Source organism: Hippocampus zosterae, chromosome 18 (assembly GCF_025434085.1).
Source record: "Hippocampus zosterae strain Florida chromosome 18, ASM2543408v3, whole genome shotgun sequence".
Taxonomy (NCBI): domain Eukaryota; kingdom Metazoa; phylum Chordata; class Actinopteri; order Syngnathiformes; family Syngnathidae; genus Hippocampus; species Hippocampus zosterae.
The window spans coordinates 16,139,447-16,158,887 of record NC_067468.1 but is presented as its reverse complement, the minus strand read 5'-3'; the positions used below and the strand labels follow the sequence as shown (position 1 = coordinate 16,158,887).

Below are 19,441 nucleotides of genomic sequence, written 5' to 3'. Positions count from 1 at the left end.
AAATACGATTACTCTTCCACATTATTGTTTGAAGATGAAGGCCACGCATACAACCTCTATGAGGTTTGAAGATGTCATTTCCTGCGCGTCGGACTAACCGTACACTTAGGCAGCGGACACTATTCACGCTTCATGTCATTTTAGATTTATTTGGAATTATTACATCGCCGGTGGCATAATAAGGGCGATTCTATTGTTTCGCTATGCAAGATGTACCGATTGTCCACAGTTTTTCCAACGCGTATTATGTTAATGCGGAAAGATACATACTGCCCCCATGTGGACATTCCTTCATAGTACAAGCGCCGGTGAAAGTTCGTCTTATACTCGTGCGCTGGATACCCCGCGGTACGCTGTCAGTAGTAATTAGTATACAAGTAGAGCTATGATCAGAGCCAATAGCAAAACTGTCTGTTTAAGGTAGCAGTGCGACTGGGGGGGGGGGGCAACTTCATGTGACTACTAGTAAGGCAAACGTGTGTGTACTAGTTGACATGTGCGCGCGACGAGTGGCTGCAACCCGTGAAGCGCTAGATGTCACTACGTGCTCGTAAGCAAATAGTGCGCAGTTTTGCCTCTTTATAGTCACATCTAGCTCGACTAGAGCGCCGATCGTGCGGGAAAAATGTCAAGTAATCGCCGCTCTCCTTGCGCGCAAAAATGCCAGAGAGCTTTTCCCCCTCGTCTAATTTTGTGGCTGGATGCCGAACCACCACGAGCAGCCTAAATGCGTATTACAATTCCCCATTAACCGTATACAATCTTATTCGTGTTTTTTTTCTCGATATAATACATTGAAGTGAGTAAAACGAAAGTAATCTTTTTTATAGCTAATAAGACGCAGTAGTTAGTCCAAATACGCCCCAATAGTGGTGCGCACAGTGCGGAAGGATACGTTCCGACGACTCCTTGTGAGGGCTCCTACGCAGTGATGGGAGGAGGTGAACACAGGGAGCGGGAGGGGGAGGAGGAGGACGACAGGAGGAAGCACAAGACCCAATACTCGGCACCATCATGGCACCTATCGGATTAAAGGCGGTGGTCGGAGAGAGTAAGATCCTTCATGTTATTATTCCAGATTAGCCTCAATGACCTTGTGCGCCGTAAATGTATTTGTTGTTGTTTGGGAGGCAAGCGGTGATTAAGGATGAGTGCGAAGGTGGTGCTGTTGACGTCTCGTCGTCAATGCCGTCGTGATGCAGAGCGGAGAACGTGATGGAGGCAACCTGCGGGGGTCTGGGTGCTTTCGTTGCCTTCTTGCGGCGCCTCTGCGCCAATGTCAAGTTGGCTTGAACGATCGATCAGTGATCACCCGCGGATGACTATTGTAGAAATCCTTTTCTGACAAGCGCTTGGGGGGGGGGGGGGGGGGGGGGAAACACCCCGTTCGCTGTAATGTGGCATATAATTCAGCCTGGCTATTTAGCGACGAAAACGAGCAATCGCCATGCTATGGATGACCGTTTTATTCGAAATAGATCCTCGTCGAGGTTGGTGTTTTCGACAGTGCCTCACCCTTCGCGGAGGATGCGCCGCTTTTGCGTAAAATGCACTTAACGCCCAAGGGGCTGATACAAGCTTCGGTCTGCTGTCCAGTTCACGTTCATGGGAGGACGATATCGTGACCATTGAATTGCCTTTAACGGGCGCAATGCAAGCGAGTTTCCGCAATCCGCATTCCACCAAAAAGAAGCACATTTACACGGAGCCAATGTCACCTCTTGACAAAACCAATCTGAGCAGCTTTCACCGCCGGTCCCAATTTAGATTGATTTATTTATTCCGGAGAGGATGCTCCGGGAGTGTCTGTGTGTGTGCGTGTGATGCTGATGCAGGCCTAAACACGGAGGCGCAGTTTCCTTCTCCTTTTTGGCCATGGATGGGAAGTACAGTATCAGTGGTTTTGTCAGGCAAGGGATGATCAAGTCTGTTATTTGTCATTGATTTGGAGCTTTTGTTTATCTGCTTCTAGTATTCTTGTTTAAGTTCCCAATTCAAGCGGGAAATCAGGATTAGCATGATTTAAAATGTTTTATGTTCTTGATTTTACGGTGCATAAAACTGATGATCCCATTTCGCAGCGCACAGATAGCATGTTATGTGGGCATGATGGCGACATTTTTTGTTTTCTTGAACTGAATCATGCATTGTGTTCATTACGGGGCCAACATCCAACGTGTATCACACTCTATTGGACCTTTGGCACGCTTTGCACGAAGAGGTGAAAATGCGTTTGATCAATCAGAATAAGTCTCCGACACATCGCAAATGCCACGGTGTATTTTTGTGCCATTTAAGCAGGTTATAATCGTATCATTGTCATCTTATCAGAATACCGCACCAGCAACGGTGAGGCACCATCAGGGATGGCGCTGCACGGTTTGTGTATTGGTCAAGACCGCTTTCGCCCCAGGAGGAAAAGAATCCTGGAGCCGCTATCCCTTGGAACCATCAATGTCGTTTTTTTAAACAATAACATATCAAATCAATTCTTGCTAGAACCTGAGTAAAAAAAAAAAATCCTTCCATACTTTTTAAAAAACTGATCAAGGCTTTGTAACTGGTGCTTACATTATTGTGCAACTAACTAAGGACCTGAATACGCTCAGGCAGCATGACGTCGGTAGTGGCCAGGCCTGGGACGCAGTAGGTGACACCTGCGCTTTGGACGGCTGAGTAGAAGCTGCGCTGCCATTGGTGGAATGGCTGAGAGGGAGGGAGGGAGGACCGAAGAACCATCATGGGTCCTTTCTGCAGCAATTGATGTAGAAGATGCGGCTGAGGGGGATGGGCGGCGTGCAGCGCTTCAGCCTCCACTTTCATAACTCCTTTTGAGAGCGAGCGAGAGAGAGAAGAATGGAAATGAGGCCAAGATGTGGTTATTATTATTAGTTGTAGTACTGTATTTTAATCACTTCATATCAGATATTACAGATTGCATGAAACCGCTGTGCTCATTGTTAATTACTGAGCGATTTATAGCTGAAAACTGACAATTCTACTGGGCTATTCTGGTAAGCACCAATCCGGCACCTGATTTGCACAATTACCAACCTTTTTTTTTTTAACTCAACCCATGCCCACACTAAAGCATATAAGGCCTTATACTCACGGTCTAGGTCATCTGACCTTGGAAACAAACATCACTGAACCACAGCATCCCGCTGGTCTGGCTTGGGTGTCTGCTGCAGTGCCTGCAGCCCTCGGCCCTCTGTGACGCATGCACGCGTGCACAATAAGCGTACGGGGGTGACTGTAGACACAAACACGCGTGCATACGCGGTCGCTGTGGTTACAGAGCACAAAGGCCTACGTGACGGAGCTCATTTTAAAACGGGCCTACACAGGGTATTGTAACGAGAGTGAAATCCCTTAGTCTTACGCTGAGAAAGAGTGCTGCGTCAGAACTGGCAAGCATCCTCCCTTGATCCTCAGCTTGCCATCCGCCTTGCACATACGCAGACACAGGTACAGGTACCCCACCCCTGTGTTAATGACAGAAAAAAAACCAATTGTGGCCACAAAAATAACTTGAATCTGACAATAGTATTAATACAGATGGAATGAAAATCAGACATTGCTTTTGAATTGCGGTTCAACTCAATTATATATACAGTATATATATTTTTTAATACATGAACTAGACCCGGACAAAAATGATGGCACCCCCTCAAAGAGATTAATTTGACCCTTGGTGTCGGTTGTGAGATGACTGGTGTGTCCTCTAATTAGCGTCACACGTCTCTTGCACGCGTGTCAGGCGAATGGAACACTCAAAATTGTCCCTGCGATTGGCTGGCAACCAGTTCAGGGTGTCCCCCCCCCCGCCTACTGCTCAAAGACAGCTGGGATCGGCTCCAGCGCGCCCGCCACCCTCGTGAGGAGGAGTGGATTAGACAATGGATGACTGAATACACTGACAAGTTGTATGTCGTGTTTTTTTTGGGGGGGGGGGGGGTATTTCTTTAATGTTTTAAGGATTACACAAATTGTTAAAAAACAACAACCCATAAACAATAAAGGAAAAAAACAGCTGGACATTGTCATGCCTCAGTTTTTGGATATTGCACCAAAAGGATGTGTATCCTGTTAAACTGGTCAGGACTGAGCTCATAAGGCTTTTGTGTGTGTGTGTGTGTGTGTGTGTGTGTGTTTGGTTGACACAGCTGTTGCGCGGTGTTTGACCAGGTCTGTTCCCTTCTGTCGGACCACTGTTTTTCTGTATTGTTCAAACGACTAGTCCAGATGTTTTGTTTTCAACTCAATCAATCGCATCATCCTTTGATCAGTCACGTTAGCAAGTAGCAATGATGCTAACGCCGTATGAAGGATCGTAACTTTGAAATGATTGTTTACATTTATAAGGCGTATTTCTTATTTTCTGATTTCCTCGTAGTTCACTGTGGTATTTTCTTTTATTCAGAATTTGTTGTTGTACTGAACAAAAACGGCGACCGTTTTTATACTTGCGGAATTTATCAGAGACACGCTATCAGCAATGTCCTGTTATGCAAAAGCCTGAGAAAACATCAGCTGCAGAGGAGGAAAAGTGAGGAACGAGTGACGCCTGGCCCCCCCCCTTGTTTGTGGAAGCGTCTTGTTTTAGAAACAAACTGATCCGGTTAAATTTGGTGGCAGATACGTTTACTGTGGCTAAGCGTTTTTTTTTTTTTTTTAGTTTTGCTTCATGTGCACTCGAACTGTTGTGCTGACGGAACAGGTGAAGACCCTTTGTGTTGTTTAGTGAGAATTACGTGGTGCACTCTGGTTGGCCCTGTTCCAGGATCACCTCTCCCACAAGAGGTCAGATACAGTTCCTGTGACTCACAAGCTGCCCACAGTCTGCCAAATCCTCTTCTTTCCTTCTTGCACTTTCTCTATTTGTTGCTTGCAGCCTCTCCCCACTTGATCCAAAACAGGGGGCCGGAATTTTTTTCATTTGAAGGCTGCAAACAGAAAAAAAAACGGAAGGGTGAAAGGGCCACTAAACTTTTTGAAAGATTTTTTCCATTGGTCGTATGATGACTGTGACATTGCATCCTGTTTCCAAGAGTGACGATTTGAATTGGATTACTGGTAATCCTAAACCAACGTAGAAGGTTAGGAATGGATCATGATGATCCAAGCATTGTTAGATTGCCTTTGACACCTGTCACCGGATTGTGCTCATTAGCCTTGTTTGCCTGGCGCGTGTTATTCATCTGACTCAAGGACTGCATGTGCGGCAAGAAACGTACAGGCAAACCGTTTCAGGAACAATTGCGACCTCGAACGAACCTTGACAAACTCTGAGGTGCCCGCAACACCCGCTGCCCTTCGAAAACACTCATCTCACTCAGTGGGATCGGGGCTTTCTTGCAACAACGCTTCTTTGAATTTATAAGAAGAATAATTACCCCCCCCCCCCAAAAAAATTGTAGTGTCACAAACTCACTATATTTTGTACACCAAAGTCCAGTCTTCTTCTCTAATTGAGCTCCTTCTTATCTTTCTGTTGCAGAAATTATGAATGATGTCATCAAGAAGGTGAAGAAGAAGGGCGAATGGAAGGTGAGAAGCGACATTAACAATGTCCATAGGAAGATTGTAGTCCGAATGGCCGCAATCATAGCTTCCAGCTCACTCGCCCACCGGATGGCCGGCTGTATTATCTCCTCATGATGACGTCGTCTCCCGTTTGCAGGCCCTGATTGTGGACCAGCTCAGCATGAGGATGTTGTCCTCTTGCTGCAAGATGACGGACATCATGACAGAGGGCATCACCAGTAAGTGAAATGTGTTTCCATTGGACGGCGTACTCGCATGCGTACCTTTGCATGTGCAACCGGGATGACGAACGTTTCTCTTGACCTTTCACCTAGTTGTGGAGGACATCAACAAGCGACGAGAGCCTCTTCCCAGCCTGGAGGCCATTTTTCTGATTACGCCGACAGAGAAGGTGAGCTTTCACATACTCTCAAAAGTACATCCCAACCCTAGCTGTAGTTGAGTACCGGTATATAATATACGACCACATAACACATAATACTCGCGTAATAGTTCCTACTGAAGATCAAAATGAAAAAACAATTAGTTTCGCGAACCATGACATGAAGTTTTGATATTTTCTCCAAAATTTGGAAATGGAACATCTATGGAGTCAATGCTAGCACCATGTAAATAAGAGTAGATGAATCTACAAGTAGACTATGTTGTCAACACACATCAAGGCCTTTGTCACACCTCACGGCTTCTTCTTCTGCGTCCCCAGTCAGTCCACACCCTCATCGGAGACTTCAAGGACCCGCATTCGGCAAAATACAAAGCGGCTCATGTTTTCTTCACCGACTGTGAGTATCCATAAGGGTGATAACAATATCTTGTTTGCCTGCTTGGGTTATCTGCTTGAGCTTGGATTCTCCAGGAACCGTATCTGGAAGACCCAGAGCCCTTTGTTCTGGAAATGTTCTCACAATCTCGTTCCTCTTCCCCACAAGCCTGTCCCGATCCCCTCTTCAATGAACTGGTCAAGAGCCGCGCTTCCAAAACCATCAAGACATTGACGGAGATCAACATCGCCTTCTTGCCGTACGAGTCTCAGGTAAAACATTTGAGAGATGAGTCAAGTTCAAAAACCTGAGGGAAAACCTACACAAGGGGCTTTGTTCAAGTCTCTCAAATTCCTGATACTGCTCAATGAGTATTGCATTCATTTACTAAAAATTCACGATAGAGACCATGTTATGGTAGCTGATTCTGAATGGACTATTTTATAAATAACACAATTAGTCAATGGTTCTCGCAGTTATTCAATTGTTTTTGACTGTGACGCAGCACCCGTCATTGAACGGCTGTCACATGGGGACACTGATCGATGTATCTGCGTATCACCCGCATCGCCGTGATAGCCAACAGTGGCGCTCTGAAGAATTTGACTCAAGGGTCGCATATACAGGCTGAAAAAAAAAAAGGGGTCCAAGGATTGACCCTAGAGGGACTCCACATGTCATGCCTGTTTGATCGGATTTAAAACAAACCGATGGTTACAAAAAAAATACCATTTTAGGACTGTTCCATTGAGGTAGTCCAACCCAATTTGCTACCTGTTCAGCACGTATCGTCTTTATGTTATGTACAATCCACACCACTCCAATTCCCCCATTATTTACTTGATATTTCGCTTTCTGATCTGGATAATTTTTCCTCGACCCACAATGCTTTGCGCCACCCTGCCTACCGTTGTTAAATCCAAGACAGTGAGTTTCCGCTCCAGGCACCGTGGTGCTTCGTAGCCCCGCCCACATGCTGATGCACATTCCCCATTTGAATGGGCCAAGAGCCATACAGCAAATGTTGGCCAATCGTAGCAGGAGCCTTCTGTGGTGCGGAAGCATGGTCATGTGACGGTGGGCACAACTGGAGAGAAAGAGAAATTGTCCTCTAAAGAAGAGGGCGTCGTACGACAAGTCACGGGGGAGGCCGGAAGAGGCCTTAAGAGAACCAACCTTCGAACAAAAGCCAAACTTTGTTATCTGTGCGCAGGTGTACTCTCTGGACAATGCCGATGCCTTTCACAGTTTCTACAGCCCCCATAAGACCCAGCTGAAGAACCCCGTGATGGAGAGGCTGGCTGAGCAACTGGCCACGCTGTGCGCCACGCTGAAGGAGTACCCTGCGGTCAGATACCGAGGGTGAGACACCAGGGCACGCGGCTAAACGGCATTTTCAGGAAGGAGAGGCACATCGTTACGTTACGGGGTTTCCTCGTTTGTGTGCGAGGATGTTATTCGATCCATTACAAAGCACTTCCTGTTCACTTAATACGGATCGCATTATTGTGGTCAGTGTTGCCGTTGTATAGATTGTCAGGCGGAAAAGGTGTCATTTGTATTTACTGATGGCAAAGAGTTGCGTCCTTCTGTCCGTCCTTCCATCAGAGACTACAAAGACAACGCCACCTTGGCTCAGCTGGTTCAGGATAAACTGGATGCCTACAAGGCTGATGACCCCACCATGGGAGAGGCGAGTCTTCTTTCTTGCCCCCTTTTTTAATTTTTTTTTGGGGGGGGGGGGGGGGTCCAAATTCGTATGTTTGAAAGCAGCGGTCCCCAACCACCCGGACCGCGGACCCATTTGGTACCGGGCGGCACAGAGACCGATTGAGATCTTATTTTGTTAGTTTTTTGTTTTTGCGGAGCGTCAGTCCACCGTTTCTCTTTAGATGAAATACTTATTTGTCATCCAAAAAAAAAAAAGACAATTTGAAAAGACTCACTCTTTTGTGCGTGTACGTGCAGGGTCCGGATAAGGCCCGCTCCCAATTGATCATCCTGGACAGGGCCTTTGACCCCGTCTCACCTGTCCTGCATGAGCTCACCTTCCAGGCTATGGGCTACGATTTGCTGCCAATCGAAAACGACGTCTACAAGTATGCCCAAAAGGACGACTTTCCAAGATGTGACCCGTTTGTCATCAAACGCTTTTGCTCAGGTACGACACAAGCGGCATGGGAGACTCTCGTGAGAAAGAGGTTCTTCTCCACGAAGACGATGATCTGTGGGTGAGCCTGAGACACAAACACATTGCAGAGGTGTCCCAGTGAGTACTTTTCCACATCATCCAAGTATTCCGGATCGCGTATCCGGGATTATACCAACAATGTTTTTTATTTTTGATTATTTTTTTGGGGGTGACTTAAAGGGAAGTGACGCGCCAGCTGAAGGAGTTTTCCTCCAGCAAGAGAATGAACACCGGAGAGAAGGTAACATGAATCCTTCATTCATTCATCAGAAGCTGTGCTAGCGCTGTCTGGTCCGCTTTAATCCTACTTGCTGAGCTTATCAAAATATTTTGGACAATTCCAAGAAAGAATGAGTGAGGCCAATTTCTGTGATTAGCTAGTTCGTGATGAGTGACTAATGGCGTTGACGATTTCACGTTGCTTTTCCTTCGACAGACCACAATGAGGGATCTGTCCCAGATGTTGAAGAAAATGCCCCAATATCAGAAGGAACTCAGCAAGGTGCGCTTATGTGACGACGGATGATTATTATTATTATTATTTTTTTTTTGGACGTGGGAACGCTAACTGTGAGCGGGTCGCGTTTTGCAGTATTCCACTCACCTGCAGCTGGCGGAAGACTGCATGAAGCATTACCAGGGAACAGTGGACAAGCTGTGCCGCGTGGAACAGGTGAAACGGGAGCATAAATTATTATCATATTTCAACAGATGTTTGAACATTGCAACCCTTTTTTAAAAAAAACTTTGATTCAATTATAGCACGTTGATTATCCCCGATTGGATCGGATACATCTCAGGGTTATACTGCCTTATTGTGAGGTTTCCATCTAGCTTGATAGCGCAGGCAGTTGAGTTAAATGGTAATCACGTCGATACAAGCTGAATTGTCTACTACTCTGTGGACGGGTGCGATTACATCACGTTGGTTATTCGAGAGGAGGAAGGGGGCACACGCCTGTCAAACCTGCGCCTTTTGCAGGACCTGGCAATGGGCACGGATGCCGAGGGGGAGAAGATCAAAGACCCAATGAGGGCCATCGTGCCCATTCTGCTGGATGCCAACGTCAGCACATATGACAAGATTCGCATCATCCTGCTCTACATCTTCCTCAAGAACGGTAGGAAGAACACTACACGATATGTTGAGTCACAACAAAATGGACACCGGATGGCCAAAACATGAAACACCAATCAAAGTGGCACAGATGGCCCAGAGATGCAAAAGCAATCAGAACTCTTCCCTCAGGACACACATCCAGAGCGTAAGGTGATTCGATCGGTAACGTGTACGAGCGTCCGCAGGCATCACGGAGGAGAACCTGAACAAGCTCATCCAGCACGCTCAGATTCCCCCTGAAGACAGCGAGATCATCACCAACATGGCGCATCTGGGTGTCCCGATTGTCACCGACGTAACTCCCTCTCCACTCTCGTTGCCATTCTTTCTTCGACTGTATATCAGGGTTCGTTTTTTTTCCTTTTCTCAGTCAACCCTCCGTCGAGGCAAGAAATTGGACAGGAAGGAGCGGGTCAGTGAGCAGACCTACCAATTATCCCGCTGGACACCGCTGGTCAAGGACATCATGGAGGTGTGCTTGCCACTAGTCCACCAATCACTTGCCAGTGCATGTTTGGAGTTTGTAACATCAGGGGTGGTCAAACTACGGCCACGGGGAGCATTTGCGGACCGCCGAGCATTTTGTTCCAGCGGCCCGCGACGTGACAAAATAAATACTCAAAATGACATTTGATATGGGCCGCAAGTCCCCGTGGATTTAGTTATTGAACATTATTTGTCTTTTTGTCCCTCCGCAGGATGCCATTGATGATAAACTCGACACAAAGCACTACCCCTACATTTCCACCCGCTCTTCTGCTTCCTTCAGCACCACTGCCGTCAGGTATGCGCGCATACACACAAACATGTATTGGACATGATAAAACTGCGCAAGTTTCCCCTCATATTATGGCGCTTCCGATTCCCGGCAGCGCTCGGTACGGACACTGGCACAAGAACAAGACACCCGGAGAATACCGCACAGGCCCCAGGGTCATGGTCTTCATCATTGGGGGAGTGTCCTTTAGCGAGATGCGCTGCGCCTACGAGGTCACACAGGCCAACGGCAAGTGGGAAGCCATCATCGGTGAGTGGTGCAAATGGGGAGGGCGGGGAGGGCGGGGGCGAGCCTCAAGAGTAAGAACTAAGCTTCTCGCCAACTCACAAATGGATGCAATCGTTTGTGAGTCGGTGAAAAGGAAATCAATGCCGACTGTAGTCGAGACCTGACGCCGAGGCTTGCAGCGCATTTTTACTCAAGTATACGAAATAAAGTGTTTGTCGGATGCTCGTAACTGACAAGTGTTTCGAAAACACTTTTCAAATATGCGGTAAATTACAAAAGGGCAACCGTTTAGCCACGAGCTGGACTACGAGTCACGACGACGTGTTTACAGCAGCTCTATTTTGTGTGCGGTGTCTTCTGTTAAGGTAGCCCTCCATGTCATGCCCCCCCCCCCTCCCCGGACTGTTGATTTGATCGGATGCGTCTTAACGCTTTCTCTGCTGCTCTCTTTCCAAACTGTCGTCGTCTTTGAATCGCACTCTTGCCATGTCTTCTTTTTGTGCAACATTTGACAATGTGTGTATTTCCCTGTTGGTGTGTTCTGTGAACAGCTAAGTCAACGAGTGTGTCTGTGTGTCGTTTTGAAAAAGAAAAGGAAAAAAAAAAACAAAAAACGCTGGAGAGAGTGGATGAGGGCCCGGCATTGTGTTGAAAGATGAGCGGTGAAGCCACCTCTGTTCCTCCTACAGGTTCCACCCACATGCTCACCCCCACCAAATTCTTATCGGACCTGCAGCACCCCGACTTCCGAGAGTCCACTAGGGTGTCCTTTGAGGACGCGGACGCCTCAGACGAGTGAGGCAGAGACAGATTGGGAGGGAGGGAGAGAGAAATCACACAGACAAAAAAGTAAAGGCAGCCGCTCAAGAAGCCCTTTCTGAATTTTAGCAGCACAAGGGCTTCCTTGTTCTTCTTTTGACTCACTCGCTAGTGTTTTCTGTCCCTCCACCATCTCCTCCTCCTCCTCCTCCTCTTCGTGTCCCTCAGGGATGGGTGCGCCATGGCCTTTTCTCACTGCATGGGCCGTTCTATCGGGCTCAACTCTTGCCTCAAATCATCGTTTGCAAACATCTGTGCTCACCAAACGGCGGAAACATTTTGGCCGTCTTCATCCACGTCTGTGGAGAATGAACCATCAATTAGAAATGGATCAAAGTTGATCTCATTTTCTCTAGTGCAGCGACTGACTCAAAACAACACCATAGATGCCAACGTACAAGACGAGACATTATCCCGAGACTCTAAACGAGGGTCCCGGTAGATGACATTTTGAATTTACGAATGGCGTGATGATTAAAAGTACATTTCTGAGGACCCCTGGATGGTTAGGAGGGAGAGTAGGGCCTAACGTAGCGTGCAGGGTGCAGACTGCAACTGTTTGTCACGCGAGGAAAGGGGTGTTGGGGAACTTCTCTGCCACTTCTTGCTCTTCACTACACTACATCTCTTCCAGGGGCGCATTGGCCATTGGGAATAACATAGCAATTTTCCCCAACAGGCCGGTCGAACCGCGTGACAGCCAACGCTGCAATATTGACGATTAACCTCGGTTGCGTATCTGCCGCAATATTTTTCATTGTTTATCTTGTAAATTAATCTTTTATCTCATTTTGTTTGACCCTTTTATGGGAATCTCAGCCTGTAAAAACATATTTTATTGGTGTGAGCGTTATCATCATCGCAAAGGCATTTTTCTACACGTAAAGTGCTGTTCATTGAGCAAGAATAATTCCTACAACAACAAAAAAACCAAAACAACGTATTTAAAAATTTTCATTGTATAGTTTGTAAATTAATTGGCTGATGCCGCGTGTATGACGCAACTCGAACCTCACCAAAATGTCTGCACAGATGCGTGTGAATGAAGAATAAGCCTTTACTCCGCACAATATCAAGACAAAGAGTGTGACGAAGAGCGGCCATGCCTGAGGTTGTCCAACCCCCATCCCTGCTGCCTCCTCCTCTCATCTCTGTTGGGTGGATTAAATCGCCCCTCGATAGTATAAAGGCTCACCCTGTTAACCGCTCACCTCAGATTTAATCTACCCCAAGATCCATCTTTATGATCACTTTTTTTTTTCCCCAATTACTGCTTGTTTATTTTTCTAATGAACCCTTGGCCACAACAGTCACCTTGTTTTCTTTCAGGACATAGTTGAAGGTCATTGAGGGAATTTTTATTTATGGTTTCTCAGTCTGCAGTATGTCTGCTCTGGCGCATACTGTCTTTTACATTCAACACGCGATAACGGCCATCACCTACTTACTGCAAGTGTTTGTGTTTGTCATGCGCTTAAAGTGTAGATTTAGACATGTACACAAAGTCCGTAATGACTAGTTAGTCAAAGAGTTGTTTGTTTCTTGGGCACAAAGCAGCATGTTTGACAGTAAACTATCCCCCTTAGACCCTGGGCGGTGAAACAAGCAAAATTGGACTCACTGCTTCTGCTTATTTGGGGCATTCTCTGAAATGTCTACAAATAATTAACAAAGTAGAGGAAACATGACATGTAGCTCTGTAGCAGAAACAAACAAACGTGAGTTCAAACGTTGCTGTGTGTTGAGAGGAGTAAATCAAACGGTCAAAAACCTCATTTGTTAGAAAGAACTTTGGAAACTATCATGTGTAAAATATCATTAGGCTGAACCAAATTTGGCAAGATGTTTGCTTTACTCCATTCCTACTCCTGTCAAGTTACAAAAAAAAGAGTGAAATGTGTCTTCAGCTGTTTTGATCTTTTTATATTATTAGCATTTGATTCTCATATACAGGAGGCAATCCTGGGCAATTTGTATGTGCTCATATTGAAACAGGCGTTAGGCTTCAATCCTGTGTGAAAGCTACAGAATGTCATATAATAAACAGAAAAATAGATACAATAGTTTTTGTAAAAAGGAAGTCACTGCCTACCTTGTTCGAGACTTGGCGTGGAGACACACTTTTGCAGCCTGCTCAGTGCCGGAAGTATCGTACGTACGTGTTTCAGATTCCCATTCATTAATTGTACATTAAACAAACTTTGAATGAGAATAATCATAATAATGAAGACATATCGTAACAGTTCTAATCGCAAACTAAAAATGCAGACTGCCGACCGCGAACAACTTCCGGTGATGCAGATCATGGCGCCGCCGAAACGTCAAGGCTTCCTGCTTTTTTCCCTCCCTAATTAGTTTAATATTTTTGTGAATGTGAAACTGATGGAATGTCTAGGCTGCAGTGTGCGCTAACACAAAAAAACATAATATAAATAATACGTACACAGACACAAATCTTTTTTTTTCTTCCATTCACCCCGCCCCACCCCCTGACGAACCCATTAGCTTGCGACTACAGCGATCTAAAAGTAAACTGCGGTGAGGGGAAAAAAAGCACAACAGTAGACTTTTTGTTGAGGGTGTTCCTTTTAGAATAAGCACAATAAATATACACAAACTTCAAATAAATCCTTTGATACGCATTGAACTGGCGAGTGACGAGTGATCGTGATGATAGTTGAAGTGTAACTTGAACTCTCTCACCCCCGCCCCCAGTCATCAATTATGATCGATTTGACTGATGCCAAAGTAAGTGCTCGGCAGATTAAGTGTAGGACAAAAGTAAATATCAACAGAAATGAGCGTTTCTAACATAAAACCTATGTTAATATATGCAGTTTCAATCTCCCCGTTCAATGTACAACTGCGTAGAAGTATTCCTTCCATGACAAGAGCTGAAAACACATTTCCCCTCCCTGTATCCGTCTTAAAGCGCATCTAACTGCAGCTCTTTTTATGTGTGTCTTCAGGATCAACCAACATCTTTACCCCCACCACCCTGCTGGAGCAGCTCAAGGCCATGAACAAACCAGACGAAGAAGTGACGAGTTAAAAATCTCTGCCCCTCGCTCGTCCAATCTCTCTCCTCTTTACTTTCCTATTTACGTCAACCATTACCTTTCTTCTGTATGCATCTTGCTTGAGGATAATAATAAGAGTTAAAAAAAAAAAAAAAAACGTCATCAAAGATGACAAGAAAATATATGTTCTCACAAAAGAGTCAAAAAAACCAAGTATTCTCATGTTTTGCAATGGATGCAAAGAAACGACTTGATTGAGGTATCCAGAGCAGACGGCCATTTTAAAAGGAACACACCAAAATGTCAGCGTGTACTGTATGCTATAAAACCTGCTAGAATATGTCAAAGGTCAATCTATCCTTGTTGGTCGTCCTGGGATAGCCGCTTCGGGTCAGTGTCGTGAAAGCGGCTGGGGGAGGGGATGTGCCATTTGAGAGGTTTGAGTTGTAAAATATATCATATCAATCAACATGCAATATATATATAAAAATATATCTAACTGGGGAGGAGTTGCCCCCTGCCGCCCATTTGAGATGTTTGTATCAAAGTAGCATGCTTGGACGTATCTGGACTGTTAACTGTGTTTGTATCCCGTGTGGATGTGTGTTTGGGGAGCTCAGCTTTTCTTTTCCACCAAGATTGTGTTTTGGATACTCTACTGAAAAACCCAAACGTCTACGGAAGCATCCGCGGCTCAGCTTGCGGCTCGGCGCGCGAGCTCAGACTATGCAAATTCACCACGCGAACGCTTTCGCCGTCACTTGAGGGATCGTTGCGGTCCGGTCACTTGGTGATTTTTAAAGCAAGTTATCCCTCCACTGACAGCCCAGATTATGAAGTATTCAACTGCCCCCCCCCCTTCTCCAGACAATGTCATGTTTTCATGTTAAATGAATACGCTAAACCAGTGGTGTCCAAATTAAAGCCCAGGGGCCATTTACGGCCCGCTATCCATTTTCAGCGGACCGTGACATGTCCACCTGCTCTAAAAAAATATATATTACAAATGACATTTGACATGGCTAGTTAGAAAAACCGAAGGTGGGCAGAGTGAGAAAGGAGAGAACTTTTCTCTATATTCCTAGATTTAAATAAAAGAAGAACATCATATATCTTCAAAATGCTGTCATGAATAAGGAGAATTCAATGTTCGAGCTAAAATTAGTTTCTTCCACTTTGCGCTCTATGAATATTTATGAAGACATCACATCAACGATCCTCAAGTAACTGAAAAATGGTCACCTTACTACAGTTAGTTCTTTTTTCGGTCTGAACGTGGCCCTTTCATCCTTCCATTTTTTTTCTGCATGCGGCCCTCAACCAAACAAGTTTGGACACTCCTGCTCGAAAAGAAGCCTTCTTGTGTTTCAGTATTGTATCCTGTCAGTCGTATTATTGCTTGTCGTAATGACGTTTCATTGGAACATGCACTGTGTCGGTGTTGTGATGCCATTTGTTGCCGTTTAGCGTCTCACTGTTGGATGTTTCGGACTGTGAAGTAGTGCTAACTTTCCTTTATGAAAGCCAATAAGACGCCACTGTATTTGCAATGTTTTAGCTGTAGCTGTTAGCTGGAAACAAACGAAAAAAAAGAATAGAATATCTATATTTTCTTTGCCTGATTTTCCGCTGGTGCAAATGTAAATCCTCTCCGATGGTGAATGGCTTTGCAAGAGAAAACAACAAAAAAAAATCCACATTTCCTCCCATTCCTTTCCTCTTACCCAGCCAAACAAGTTGAATATTGCACTTCAAGTTTTCTGTGCTGCAAATGCTTACTGGTGTTTATTTTTGTTTCAATTGATTTGCCGTTCTAGCGGATGAACTGTCATATTGCTTGATTTCTTTCCCAATTTCCATCCGTCCATTATCCGAACCGCTTATCCTAAAGTATCAGCACATTAGTCTGTCGTTAAATTGTTTAACTTATTGGGAATGTATGTTTGCGAGTGTTGAAGCACAAACAATACTTCCATGTGTAACATATATGTACTAAGGCTGTCGAATAAATTGGCTTCCATGACTTTTGAGACTCGTCAGTTATTGGTCACGGTCGCTAAATGAACAATGAACGCAGTCGTGGTCATACGACATTCGGTAAGTCGTCGTGAATATTTAACACTTTTCAACATTTACGACTCCTTCGCAGAGGGCAGCAAGAGAAACATTTCAATGGAAAAATTACTCTACAGGTGGATTTTTAGAATAAAATGCAGGAAAAATAAATGCTGACTGGATAGACATTTTTACAGTTTTATGTTATGTTCAGTGCACATTTGTGGTTTTATGTTTATACAATCCCAACATGATAGTGGATGAATACATAGAAAAAAAAATACTAATCTATTTACAAATGTCTGCCGGAGGGGCATCATGAAAATATCGTAAAAGCCTCACCCCAAAGGTCAATGCAAAATGTGAAATATTCCTCAAGCTCCCATCACGGTTCAACTTGGGGATGGATGGTGTTCATTATTATTTTTATTTGAAGCCTCCATTACCGTCACCATGCGTCCCAAGAGTCCAATCAGTGACTTTGTGTCCTCCTCCATCCTGTGCATCAGCTCTCGACTAAACTGGAAGAACCGTTCGTCCGATCGCTCCAAAAACTCCAACAGGCCATCGCTGGGTCGCTTCCTTTTTGCTGTGCTCAACAAGAATTGAAAATAAGCAAAGTGATTCCGGGTTACGGGAAACGGGTTCTCGTCCCTCCGTGCTCAGTCGTAATCAGAAAAATAAAGAAAGCCAATTCGCCGGCTCTGCTTCAAAAACTTGTTTCTGTGTCTAAGCCCAAAAATCGTACCCCTTTTGGTTGTTGTCGAACTTTCTTTGGAGCTGCAGGACGGTGAAGGCGAGTCACATGGGAGAGGTGCCGGGGGTGGTGGAAGGTCGTCGCTACTATCGAGCGACATAACCTCAGCAAACAAACCTAAAAAGAACACAACGATGATGTTGAATCGTTTCAAAACACAAACAAGTGATGTGTCGACGATGTGGTGAAACCTGAAAATATGAAATCCGTACCTCTTCTGCCATTGTTTGTTGCATTTATTGCTGTCTTGCAATAAAGGGGTGGAGGTGGAGGTGTGTCGCTGTCTGCTTTAATGACGTGGTCATCGGTGGAAAAAGCTAGAAATAACAATCCAAAAGCAAAAAGAGCTTTAGAATACAACAGGATAAGCTAACTGACCACACGCATGAAAATACTGAAGAAGAATCTTTTCGCATCTGCTACTGATATGCATGTGAATAGATCTTATTCATAATCGAAGGCAAAAAAAAAAGATTATTGAGCATTTATAGATTCAACAAAAAGTGGGGAATTCTACAATCCAACCTGTTCGGCCATCATTCTTTGCACTTTCCACCGGGAAGGAAGGTGACGGCGGGTGGCACAGGCGTGATGGTGCAGCAGTATCGGCTGTAATCATGTTGTCGTCAACAGACAAACCTAGAAATCACATTCCAAATGAAGAACGGTGTTTAAACACGCGGTGTGTTTGTAGCAGTCTTGTTGTGCGCAGGCGTTGTCATGGATTTGGCGCAAAAATACTGGTTTAAGACCAGAAAGCTGAGAAAACGAGCATTATTTATTACATGACTTCAATAACAGCGGCAATCAGTTCACAAACCCAAGTGGAAAATATGGACACCGCTTGCCAAAATCAATTGTGCCTCTGCCGGATACGGCCAAGAAGTGCAATTGATTTGACCTCAATCGATTTAATCAATTTGAATTAAAAAATACGGATTAACTTGACATTTTAGCTTTTAACTTTTTCTTTTTACATTTCTCACTGTTAACTGTGTGAGGGAGGAACTAACAACATTCGCTGTCTGATGACGCAGCATCAAGAGTAACTGGGGGTTCAGCATCTTGCACTTTTGACACGGTCACAGGGGCCAGGGGGTGTCAAACCCACAACCTCCACCATATTTGTGTGACATTAGAGGGGAAAATATACACTTACCAATGCCCGCGGATGGGTCGATGATGCTGTCCGGTATTGCAGAGGCAGGACTGACGTTCTCCATCAACGGGGGTGGGAGCGTGTTCCCGAGCACAGACTCCATCATTTCATAAAATGGCATTTGTGCCAGGTCACTGGGTTTCAGGTGCTTCTTCTTGTCCCTGTATTCCATTTTCAGTTTCTTCAACTTATTGTTGATCTGTTCCGTGGTGCGATTGAAGCCCGCACTCGCCATCTCCAGCCGAATGAACTCCATCATTAGCTTGGCCCTGCCTGCAAAATTGTTCCGTGACTCGGGGGACGACCACAACGCGATGAGACAGCCCGTCTCCTCCACGGACCACTCTTGCTTCTGCTTCGCTTCAGCGCTTCGCCCTCGGCTGTTGCGTCTGTGGCCATAGATGGCTTCCATCTGACCTAACCACTTCCAATCGCTTCTGTACAAACTGCCGCGGCGACCGTGGTCCTTTATGGCTTTGTAGTCACTCTTCATCTTTTTCAGTTTTTCTCTGCAAGTCTGAGAACTGCGGTCAAACCCGTGCGTGGCCATTTGCTGGGAAAGTTCCAGGTAGGCTTTTTCAGTTCGGGGTCCGTCCAGCTCTTTCTGTATCTTTTCCTCAGCCACCAATCTCAAGAAAAGTGCGACCTCGCTCTCTGACCACCGAGTGAACTTCCGTGTAGCCATGATACGAATAGGATAACTGTAAACGAATCATCTGAAGATAGTTGGTATAAAAATGGAGGCCCGTACTTGGCTCTGGCGCGGTTTGTCGCTCGGCGATGACGTACCACGGGACCAAATACCCGGACTCTACTCCACTCTACGGTCGTCGCTGAAGTGTACTCATAGTCGAGGTGTCCGTATTGTTCCGAGAGCGCAGATTACGAGTGTACGTTGCAAAAATTGGGACAGCGCGTGTTACGTCATCGACATTCGCCAGTGTAGTGTGTCGCGTCATTAAATATGGCGACACCGGTTGTTGTTTTGGTAATTGTCATGTTTAGA

The 19,441-nt window shown here is 45.4% G+C and overlaps 2 protein-coding genes across 4 annotated transcripts; one reads left to right on the top strand and one right to left on the bottom strand.

Annotated features, from left to right (window-relative positions):
* Window positions 1-883: 883 nt before the first annotated feature.
* LOC127591205 (syntaxin-binding protein 1) lies at window positions 884-16,485 on the top strand. 3 transcript variants are annotated; one of them, XM_052051104.1, is made up of 20 exons: window positions 884-1,051; window positions 5,501-5,550; window positions 5,684-5,765; window positions 5,862-5,938; window positions 6,251-6,329; window positions 6,477-6,580; window positions 7,522-7,670; window positions 7,917-8,001; window positions 8,277-8,407; window positions 8,470-8,577; window positions 8,680-8,740; window positions 8,936-9,001; window positions 9,092-9,172; window positions 9,482-9,620; window positions 9,805-9,914; window positions 9,990-10,091; window positions 10,318-10,403; window positions 10,492-10,646; window positions 11,315-11,474; window positions 14,414-16,485. In XM_052051104.1, the coding sequence occupies exons 1-19, from the start codon at window positions 1,015-1,017 to the stop codon at window positions 11,422-11,424; spliced, it is 1,812 nt and encodes a 603-aa protein (XP_051907064.1). In that variant the 5' UTR covers window positions 884-1,014; the 3' UTR covers window positions 11,425-11,474; window positions 14,414-16,485. The 3 variants fall into 3 exon arrangements, with proteins under 3 accessions (XP_051907064.1, XP_051907065.1, XP_051907063.1); XM_052051105.1 differs by lacking the exon at window positions 11,315-11,474; XM_052051103.1 differs by lacking the exon at window positions 11,315-11,474 and having other exon boundaries at window positions 9,805-10,091.
* On the bottom strand, window positions 15,974-19,432 carry LOC127591214 (uncharacterized). Its single transcript, XM_052051124.1, has 5 exons — window positions 18,436-19,432; window positions 17,802-17,915; window positions 17,489-17,593; window positions 17,268-17,393; window positions 15,974-17,108 (listed from the first exon to the last, which is right to left on the bottom strand). Exons 1-5 carry the CDS (start codon window positions 19,118-19,120, stop codon window positions 16,912-16,914), a joined length of 1,227 nt encoding a protein of 408 aa, XP_051907084.1. The 5' UTR covers window positions 19,121-19,432; the 3' UTR covers window positions 15,974-16,911.
* Between the last annotated feature and the right edge of the window lie 9 nt (window positions 19,433-19,441).

Excerpts from the sequence above, each read along its gene's own strand:
- LOC127591205 (XM_052051103.1), top strand. The coding sequence starts at position 1,015 with ATGGCACCTATCGGATTAAAGGCGGTGGTCGGAGAGA. Across the intron at positions 1,052-5,500 it reads AAAGGCGGTGGTCGGAGAGA|AAATTATGAATGATGTCATC; the intron begins GTAAGATCCTTC and ends TTTCTGTTGCAG. Across the intron at positions 8,741-8,935 it reads GAATGAACACCGGAGAGAAG|ACCACAATGAGGGATCTGTC; the intron begins GTAACATGAATC and ends TTCCTTCGACAG.
- LOC127591214 (XM_052051124.1), bottom strand. The coding sequence starts at position 19,120 with ATGGCTACACGGAAGTTCACTCGGTGGTCAGAGAGCGAGGTCGCACTT. Across the intron at positions 17,916-18,435 it reads CGACCCATCCGCGGGCATTG|GTTTGTCTGTTGACGACAAC; the intron begins GTAAGTGTATAT and ends TGTGATTTCTAG. Across the intron at positions 17,109-17,267 it reads TTCGACAACAACCAAAAGGG|CAAAAAGGAAGCGACCCAGC; the intron begins GTACGATTTTTG and ends TGTTGAGCACAG.